The 10,000-nt window shown below is 48.5% G+C and overlaps 1 protein-coding gene across 1 annotated transcript in view; it reads left to right on the top strand.

Moving 5' to 3' along the window:
- Positions 1-10,000, top strand: part of col28a2a (collagen, type XXVIII, alpha 2a) — a 19,266-nt gene that overhangs the window by 9,210 nt on the left and 56 nt on the right. Inside the window, exons 15-36 of the mRNA XM_056580557.1 lie at positions 1,298-1,366; positions 1,793-1,861; positions 2,366-2,434; positions 3,018-3,086; positions 3,179-3,250; positions 3,432-3,500; positions 3,749-3,820; positions 4,009-4,077; positions 4,536-4,604; positions 4,723-4,791; positions 4,884-4,952; positions 5,142-5,210; positions 5,369-5,437; positions 5,612-5,680; positions 5,765-5,845; positions 6,058-6,093; positions 6,189-6,225; positions 6,553-7,110; positions 7,226-7,677; positions 8,039-8,363; positions 8,870-9,061; positions 9,445-10,000. The exon at positions 9,445-10,000 is cut by the window's right edge and continues 56 nt beyond it. Coding sequence (XP_056436532.1) covers positions 1,298-1,366; positions 1,793-1,861; positions 2,366-2,434; positions 3,018-3,086; positions 3,179-3,250; positions 3,432-3,500; positions 3,749-3,820; positions 4,009-4,077; positions 4,536-4,604; positions 4,723-4,791; positions 4,884-4,952; positions 5,142-5,210; positions 5,369-5,437; positions 5,612-5,680; positions 5,765-5,845; positions 6,058-6,093; positions 6,189-6,225; positions 6,553-7,110; positions 7,226-7,677; positions 8,039-8,363; positions 8,870-9,061; positions 9,445-9,452 — 2,661 coding nt within the window. The 3' untranslated portion in view covers positions 9,453-10,000. The remainder of the gene's footprint in view (positions 1-1,297; positions 1,367-1,792; positions 1,862-2,365; positions 2,435-3,017; positions 3,087-3,178; positions 3,251-3,431; positions 3,501-3,748; positions 3,821-4,008; positions 4,078-4,535; positions 4,605-4,722; positions 4,792-4,883; positions 4,953-5,141; positions 5,211-5,368; positions 5,438-5,611; positions 5,681-5,764; positions 5,846-6,057; positions 6,094-6,188; positions 6,226-6,552; positions 7,111-7,225; positions 7,678-8,038; positions 8,364-8,869; positions 9,062-9,444) is intronic.

Below are 10,000 nucleotides of genomic sequence, written 5' to 3'. Positions count from 1 at the left end.
ACGCAGCCCTGTCAGAAAGCTATTTCACCATCACCAGCCGCATCCGAGCTGGCTGTGGAAGCACATCATGTACCGGCACGAGAGCATACTTCACCGATGGGGACAGGAATCAGACTTATGTTATGTAACCTTGCACTTGAGGAAGACAGAGGCTTCATCTGTGAAGCTCTCATCTTGAGTACACCCTGGTGGGTTCCAACCCATTTAGGAGTGCAGTTCACTGGAGAGATATCAATCCACGATCCTTCTAGCGCGCTATGCCTTTGGAAACAATGCATCTCCCCCTTCTTCAAGCTTAAACATGCTCATGTCATGGATAAAATAATATCTGCACACACACAACGCAGGTATCTACAAATACAGAATAAGTTCAAATAGCGTAGTTCTGTATTTGTCGTTCAGTATTTCGTGCCGTTTTCCTGAGAGGATTCAAGAAATGGGAAGACATTTTTTCCAATTTCTTTCGTTTGTAGATAGGACTCGGATTCAAACCTAATAATTACATATTTGGGGTTTGAGTTGACTTTAACAACAGTAGCAGACACATCATCTAACCACAGCATTGTGGTGGAACTTCGTAAATTACAAAACTAATAAAAGCTGACATACACATCCTCCCACACAGTATAATTCTGCCATTTACCCCCAGGACGACATCCACACACTTTTGGATTTGATTTAAAGGTAGACAATGGAAGATTACCCCAGAGTCAAAATACCCTGAAGCAAGCATACATCTGTTAGAATCCTAGTTATTTGTGTTAAATCTTATCTCCTCGGGCTAGTAGGGAAAACCCTATGGATAAATGTATAGGACAACCGACAGACTTAAACAGATAGAGTTACTTACATATTAATTAGCATTCGTCTGTGTTGTGTATTTCAAGTCATAAATATGTTGTTATTCACAACCTTGCAACTGCATGCAATTATAATGCAATTAATCACACACACACAGGCAAACACACACACACACTCACACACCTACACACACACGCCTACACACACACACACACACCTACACACACACACACACACACACCTACACACACACACACACACACACACACACACACACACACACACACACACACACACACACACACACACACACACACACACTTTTCGCACACTTGCTATAGGATACTCCATATCTTGCAACAGGCTGAGACTCGCCGCTCGGCCTGCTGATGTAGCCGTCAGAACAATGCGGCGCTGGCTCGGGACCAGCGTTAAGTGGCTCCGTGTGTGTTTGACGGACACAGACAGCTCACCGGGGGTCTGCTTTGTTCCACAGGGGGACCGGGGCCTGGGAGGCCCCCGGGGGACCAGAGGACAGACGGGAATGGGGATCAAAGGGGAGAAGGTAGGCAGTAAACACGTCAGGTGACGACGAATGCGATCCACATAAAAGAAAAAAAGCTGTGTGTGTCGGCCCCGCTGTGGTTTCATTAAGGAACCGAGGGGAGGCGAGCCCGGACTCGTCTGAGAACCGTGGAACCTTTAGGGCAGGACACGGTGTTGTTGTGTTATTAAATATAAAGGGCAATGAGAACATTTCCAGAGTGATAGTTTCCTCGCGGTGTGAGGAAATTATCGGTTTCACAAATGTCATGTTCTGATTGTAAAGATTGTACCTCTTTGTCAACGACTGAAAGTAGACTAGCCTTCCGTTAATGTACAGGACTATGTGTAACGTATGGTCCTATACGTTTAGCCTAGCTTATGAGCTAGAAGCACTTTATTCCCGCCGTTCTCGCCTCGTTCACCTGACTGATGTTTCGCCCTCCAGGGAGAAATCGGATCTCCTGGTTCAACGGGACCGCTCGGACTGGCAGGAGTGGGCATTCAGGGAGAGAAGGTGAGCATGATATTAACAGCTATTATCAACACACAGTCGGGTGGCTAAGGTGTCTGACCCCCAGCCAAAAGGTTCTGGGTTCGAACCCCGATGTCTGCAGTAGTCTACCTGTCGGCCCCCTGCTGTGAGCAAGGTGCCCACCTGTCGTAAAAATAGAATAGAATAAAAATACTTGTTGGTCATTGTACAGAATACAACTAAATCAGGAGCGCTACTCTGAAACAGAGCAGTAAATGTCAAGGGGTCCTAAAAGACAAGGGGAAACAACAAAATCAACTTCACAAACAATCATCCACAACCAACAGCACAGGTTATATAAGTACAAATAATGTATACAATACAATGTAATTGCACTGGAATTAATATTATGACATGCATTTCAATAAATAGCACTGTAAGTCCGGACGAACGTGTTACTACTACTTTGTACACAGACTAACATTTAACATACATAAAACCCAGTTATTGTACCTGCAGTAACACTGCTCTCTGTTTTATTTCCAGGGTGTGGAGGGGCCCCGAGGACCCCCAGGGGTCAGGGGCCAACAGGGAGAAGGATTACCCGGATCAAAGGTTCGTCAAAAGTGACCCAGGAAGGGTGTCTTCCAGAGAGCCTATTAGTTGGGGTTAGGGTTAGACTCTAAACAGAGCCTCTATTTTGATTAACCTGAGGGCATCGTAAATGTGTCACAGTCCCCTCTGCCTATTGGTTATATGGTTTCTACCGGAAAGTTCATTAAGACGATTCCCGTTTATTAACGTCCACATAATCACCCTTGCCTTTCCAACGCATTCTAACGGCTACCGGCAGTTACACTCCACCTCCGCTACACAGGAGGGTGTTAGTAACACGTTCCATCACTAGAGGGCGCTAGAGAGTTCAACAGTCAGCAGCACTAGTGTTCTACTGTGCCAAGAAATGTATCTGTAGGAAATTACATTAACATGTAGGCCTATGTTGTTAGCAGCATATTTGTATACTCTTATAAGGGGATAAAAACCAACAGGTTGAAAGCCTTCTCTTCACTAGTCTGCAAAGATTTTGGTATTCAAAAAGTTATACTTGTTACATTTGGATTAACAACAAAGAAAGCTGTCTTTGTAGGATTTTTCCAATCTCAACAAAAATATTTTGTTTGCTGAATGTATTTTCCAGGGAGACCAAGGCTTCCCCGGAGAACAGGGATCCACAGGAGAGAGAGGTTTTGGCGAGCCCGGTACAAAGGTACGAGAGTTGATCTTCTCAAACAGATCGTTTTTTTTGCATTGTGAATGAATTCATTCAACACCCTAACACACATGCACTGCTCCCATCAGGGAGATCCTGGCTCCGGCGGGCTGGCTGGTCTGCCTGGTCTTCCTGGAGAAGACGGAGCTCCGGGCCAGAAGGTACGGCCCCACTCAGAGCCAGTACCACCGGTCCCAGCAAAATTCATTACGTTTAAAAAAAAAGAAGATTTTTTACAATATTCATCCGTCACTTTGACAACTACAATCTGTCTAACAAGTCGAGCAAATGAAAGCAGGTCTTAAAGCTTGGTTCTTTGTGTCTGGACTCCATCCTCTCTAGGGTGAAGCTGGTTTAACGGGCTTAAGAGGTGCTGAGGGAGCTGCAGGAGTCGGCATTCAGGGAGAAAAGGTTTGTTTGTCAAGTGTTGACAACATATGGGCCTCTTTCACCTAATGGGGGCCATCTTGGTTCCATCTTTGTTTTAAACTTGAGCTGGCGGGGTACTGAATTTGGAATGCCGTTCCCCCCACCTTGCCGGAGTTTAGAAACAAGATGGTGGCCATTCTGTGATTAAGGCCTGTGGTGTCTGTATTCGTATTTAACCTGTCTGGTTAAGGTTTCAATTCAATCATGCTTTGTGTGTTTTCGTCTCCTAGGGCGACCAGGGTACGAGAGGGATCAGAGGGCTACACGGACCTCCCGGGATGAGCGGACCTTCTGGGCCTAAGGTGAACACACACAGGACAACCAATCAGCTAACCCGAACTAATCAGCTAACCCCTAACCAATGAAATACAATCAAAAACATAAACATTGTAAAATCCTGTGATGGCTGATTTCAGGCCCATTTGTGATCATCAATGCTTCCAATCATCATGGTGAACATGAAGGGAAAAGTTGGTTCTGTGTCTTCCAGGGAGAACCGGGAACCCCAGGACGGCTCGGCCTTCCTGGTCCCCAGGGCCGGTCCATAGCAGGTCCCAAGGTAACACACACACACACACACACACACAAACACACACACACACACACACACACACACAGCAAGGCACAGCAAGGCACACACACACAGGCACGCAGGCAAGCACACACACACAGGCATGCACCTATGTACACATGCATGCAAGCATACACGCATGCACACAAACACCAGACAGGCATATAATGACACGCACACACACACACACGCATGCAAGCATGCACGCACGCACACACACACACACACACACACACACATACACAAACACACGCACACACACACGCACACTATATATCACAATGTCACCTGGCTCAGGTCCTGACAGGTACACCCCTGGCCTGCAGTGTGAGATCCCTTGGCTAGAGTCCAGGGCGATGCATCATCCCATCGGGTTGCATATCCCGACGCATCCCAACCGTAACAACCGTAACAATGTTTTCCCCTTTCTTGGACGCCACCTTCAGGGAGATCTCGGGCCCTCTGGTCCCTCGGGGCCCGTTGGAGAGACAGGACACGGGCTGCCCGGCCCCAAGGTAAGCCCTCTCCTGTGACTGTCCCTCTTCCTCTGGTTTGAACCGTTCCTAACCATCACACTGTGACAGACAGAGCAGCCTGAGGCGACGGTACTCACCGCTGGTTCTGCGTTCACAGGGCGACCGCGGCCACATCGGTCTCCCCGGCTACGGGGGTCCGAAAGGCGAAGGCTTCCCCGGCCCCATGGTGGGTACAACTCGTCAACAGTGATACAACATCGCCCAGCAGGCATGCATGTGTTGAAATGTGATGTCATGGCCTGATGCAATGTTCCCCAGGGTCCTCCCGGCTTGCCTGGTTTGAGCGGAGAGCAGGGGCCTGAAGGCGTAGGAATCCAAGGGCCCAAGGTTGGTACAACTTTAATGTGCTCACTTTACAACCGTTTGAGCACCGCATCCGTGTGTGTGTGTGCATGTGTGCATGTGTGCGTGTGTGCGTGTGTGCGAGTGAGCGAGTGATTGATTGATTGATTGATTGATTGATTGATTGAGTGCACATGCTCTACTGTTAATACTGATGTGTCACCTGTCCCCTAGGGAGACATTGGCTTCCGAGGACTTCCCGGTTTACCAGGCCCACAAGGAGAAGGGTTACAGGGCGCCCCGGTAAGACCCACCATCACGTTAAATAGATCCATCCCCTCACCACAGTTTGGAGGGAGACACAACACTTTGTAGAGCAACACACCCGGACAGAGCGAATACCAGTACTATGGGTTGTCTGAGTCTAGGTCACGGCACATTCAAACTGTCTTATCCTTTAGGGCCTCACTGGGAGACCGGGACCCTCGGGACCATCCGGGCCCCCAGGGGAAGGTATCCAAGGCCCGAAGGTATGTATCGCCCGCACGGATTATAGTTGACCACACCTCAAACACATATTCCCCTGTTGATCACCCTTAGAGCAGACGTTGATGTGTGATCCACAATCTTTACACGTACGTTAAGATGTTGCAATCGCTTTGATCGATCACCACTCAGTGTCCGCCCGTTCTGAATGATTACAGGGTGACCCCGGGTCTCAGGGGGTGACCGGGCCGAGAGGGACCGCAGGGGAGGGGCATTCCGGCCCTAAGGTAGGAGGTCCTCCGTGAGTTCTGGAACCCTTTCAGTGGCCCCCGGTGAGGGCTGCTTGTGACCCTGATGTCCCCCTGTGACAGGGCGACCGCGGAGCCCAGGGAGAGAGAGGGCTGAAGGGGGCGACGGGGGAAGTGGGCGACCATGGCATCCCTGGAGAGTCTGTGAGTTAAATGGGATATGTTTCCTATAAATATTAATATGATAAACACTGTAAACCCTATATGTACACACACACACGTTAGTAGTATGAGAGGCTCAAGCCTAAGGCTGACTTTTTCTGTGTCATTTGTAAACAATAAAGGCTTCATCTTTGTTGTTATCATACTAAAATGCAGGAAATAATTTAATGTTGGTCCTTTTTTTCATCCCCTAGGGAAGGCAGGGGGAGAAGGGATTGGCAGGCCTCACTGTAAGTTTGTCTCACGAACCGGTGATCAACTACAGTACAGACGAGCGACCGTAGCGCTTATTTACCTGATACATCTCTCCTCCTTTTGTTCTCAGAGAGACGACATCATTAAGCTCATCAAAGAAATATGTGGTGAGGACCAAAATCCGGAGCAGCCATATTGTATTGAGATGAATTTGTGAAACAGTACGTAACCGGAAGGTTGCTAGTTCGATCCCCGGCTCCTCCTAGCTGAGCGTCGAGGTGTCTCTGAGAGAGACGCCTCACCCTGACTGCTCCCGACGAGCTGGCTGTCCCCTTGCATGGTTGACTCCGCCGTCGGTGTGTGAATGTGTGCATGAATGGTTGAACGTTGAACGCGCTTTGAGTGGCCACTGGTTAGAAAAGCATTGACCCCGTACGTGTGTTATCGTACACCACTGCCAATCAACACTATTCATGTATGTGTCCGTTCCTCAGGCTGCGGGGTCAAGTGCAAGGAGAGGCCGATGGAGCTGGTGTTCGTCATCGACAGCTCGGAGAGTGTCGGGCCGGAGAACTTCGAGATCATCAAGGACTTTGTGACGCGCCTGGTGGACCGCACCACGGTGGGCCGCAACGCCACCCGCATCGGCCTGGTCCTCTACAGCCTGGACGTGCACCTGGAGTTCCACCTGGCGCGCCACGCCACCAAGCAGGAGGTGAAGCAGGCCATCCGCAAGATGCCCTACATGGGCGAGGGCACCTACACGGGCACGGCCATCCGCAAGGCCACCCAGGAGGCCTTCTACAGCGCCCGGAACGGCGTCCGCAAGGTGGCCATCGTCATCACCGACGGGCAGACGGACAGGCGCGAGCCGGTGAAGCTGGACCTGGCGGTGCGCGAGGCGCACGCCGCCAACATCGAGATGTACGCGCTGGGCATCGTCAACTCCTCGGACCCGACCCAGGCCGACTTCCTCCAGGAGCTGAACCTCATCGCCTCGGACCCCGACACGGAGCACATGTACCTCATCGACGACTTCAACACTCTGCCAGGTGAGCGTCTGAACGAGGTTCTTCTGAAGCATCGATCACGGTTCTGTTACAGAACGGTACCGTGTCTTTGTTTTGACTCTGAAAACGTCTTGACTTGTCTTCTGTCTTTTTTCAGCACTGGAGTCTCAGCTGGTCAGCCAGTTCTGTGAAGATGAAACCGGTGCACTTATCTACAACCGCGTGACGAACGGATATGGGAATGGGAATGGGAATGGGAATGGCAACGGGAACGGCAACGGGAACGGTCATTATGGTAATGGCCATAACGGTAACGGCAATAACGGTTATGGCAATAATGGTCATGGCAACAACGGGAACGTACTGAATGGATACGTTGAAGAACGCATCGCACACACCCACACCAGCCACGGGAATACCGGCCACGGCAGTCGTGGAAGCACCGGCCACGGCAACAATGGGGACGGCAGGACCGAGTCTAACAACAACGGCTTCATCACCGCTGAGGAGGAGTTGGAGAACAGGAGACTCATCCACAGCCTGAGTACCGCCCGGAGCCGCGGAGACACCTTCGCCCTGCCCCTCAACGCCGGGCCCCTCCCGGCTAAGGTCAGTTTGAAGAAATAAAGTCAAAACCTTGCTTGAGTTATTATTTTAATCGGGAGGTTGCCGACACGATGTAGGGCGGCATGTGGCTCAGGGGGTAGAGCGGGTTGGCTGGTAACCGGAAGGTTTCTAGTTCGATCCCCGGCTCCTCCTAGCTGAGTGTCGAGGTGTCCGTGAGCGAGGCACCTCACCCTGACTGCTCCTGACGAGCTGGCTGTCTCCTTGCATGGCTGACTCCGCCATCGGTGTGTGAATGTGTGCATGAATGGGTGAATGTGAGGCAATATTGTAAAGCGCTTTGAGTGAAACGCAGTCCATTTACCATGTAACTTTTAATAAATGTTCTCTGCTCTTTTGAACGAAGGTGGAGGAGGACGACGGAGAAGATCTGGACTTGAAGACCCACTTGCGTGGGATTAAGACCACGTCCGTGTCCCCCGTGAAGGAGAGCTCCCGTCTCATGGACACCATCCTGTCCTCTACGTCGATTGTGTCGTCACCATCGTCCTCTTCATCGTCCTCGTCATCTTCATCCTCATTATTCTCATCGTCATCATCGTCATTACCGTCATCATCATCATTACCATCATCCTCATCATCCATATCATCAGAGGTGACTTCATCCACTTCTGGCATCGTCACTACCTTCTCCTCCAATCAGGTCCAACCAGGGTCAATCACAACCTCAGGTAAGCAGGAAGTACCTTTTTACTCAAACTCACCATGGAAACGAATACTCTAATATCTGATGAGGCCTCATCTCAAACATTACATTTACATTTAGGGCATTTAACAGACGCTTTTTTCCAAAGCGACTTACAATAAGTACATGTCAGAAGAAGGAGAGACTACAATATGTCCCTGTCGGTACAGTAAGGATGTTCATAGAACCAAGTGCCAAGCACTAACAATCCCTAGGTTAACCCATTCCCCGTATACACGAAGATAGCTAGGATAAGAAAATGCACAACGCTCAAAACTATTTCTAAGTGCAAGGACGTATAACATACAATAAGTGCGTACATTAAGTACCAGCAAGTACAACATACAATAAGTGCGTTCATTAACTGCCAGGACGTACAACATACAATAAATGCGTACATTAAGTGCCAGGACGTACAAAATACAATAAGTGTGTCCATTAAGGTAGACACATGTCACATGACTCATCTCACCGTCGTGTTGGTGCGTTCAGTGTCTACCTCCGTCAGCGCCAGCTGCAGCCTGCCCTTGAGCCAGGGCACCTGCAGGGACTACACCATCCTGTGGTACTACGACAAGCAGGCCAACTCCTGCGCCCAGTTCTGGTACGGCGGCTGCGGAGGCAACGACAACCGCCACGCGACGGAGGAGGAGTGCAAGAAGACCTGCGTGGTCTCCTGGATAGGTACGCGTCTCTGATGGCACTGTCACAGCCCGCGCCGCCGTTACACTTTTGTCTTTTAAAACAAGACTGAAGACTTTTATGTTTGCTTTAGCTTCCTGCTAAAATTTTAATACATTGCACGTTCTAAAATGCTTTTTTTTTTTACTTTGCCTTTATTTTCTCTTAGTTACCTATTTAAATTGTATTACTCTGAATGTTTTTTTTTTTTACTTTGCCTTTGTTTTCTTTTACCTATGCTATTTTATTATTTTATTTTATTGTGTGACAATGGTTCTATGTGAAGCACTTTGAGTCTGCCTCGTTTATGAAAAGTGCTAGGCCTATATGAATAAAGTTGCCTTGCCTTGCCTTGTTAATCTCTACTTCTTGGTTGTTTCCCTCAGTTGGATAAGCTAAGGAGAAACGTGCTGTCGGCTCAAGACCGGAGAATCCTCAGGAACCAATCAGAATGAAGTGGACTTTTGATTGATGTTTCTACTTACAGTAGAAAGAGTTTTTACTGGTGTCACTTCAGACAATTTTGATACACAAAATAAATATTGGGTTAACCACATCTGAGTCAAACATGGTTTACCCGTTTATCATAGGCATACTGATGTTAGTTTTACTATGGAGGGTATTTTGTATATTGCCTCAAAAGAATCAACTTCATAAATGAGCCACTTGCTACATAGACTGAATTTATGTTTTTCTAGCAAGACTGTCGGTCTTGGTTTGATATGCTTTGTTGAAACAAATGTAACACATGCTCTGAATATTTTTGTATTTGTATAGCGTTATTTCCCCTTCTAAAAGAATTAGGGCTTATGATTGCATTTGCTTTTATTGTCTGTGATGAAAGTTGGAAGAATGTTTTACCTGCTAAAAATAATTATATTGAATGTAAATGTGTTTGTCTGTGTCTAAAATCTCGGGATCTTATTTTTGTCCAATCATTAT

Source organism: Gadus chalcogrammus, chromosome 20 (assembly GCF_026213295.1).
Source record: "Gadus chalcogrammus isolate NIFS_2021 chromosome 20, NIFS_Gcha_1.0, whole genome shotgun sequence".
In the NCBI taxonomy this organism is placed as follows: domain Eukaryota; kingdom Metazoa; phylum Chordata; class Actinopteri; order Gadiformes; family Gadidae; genus Gadus; species Gadus chalcogrammus.
The sequence above is the reverse complement of the archived record's forward strand: the minus strand, read 5'-3'. Positions and strand labels throughout refer to the sequence as shown.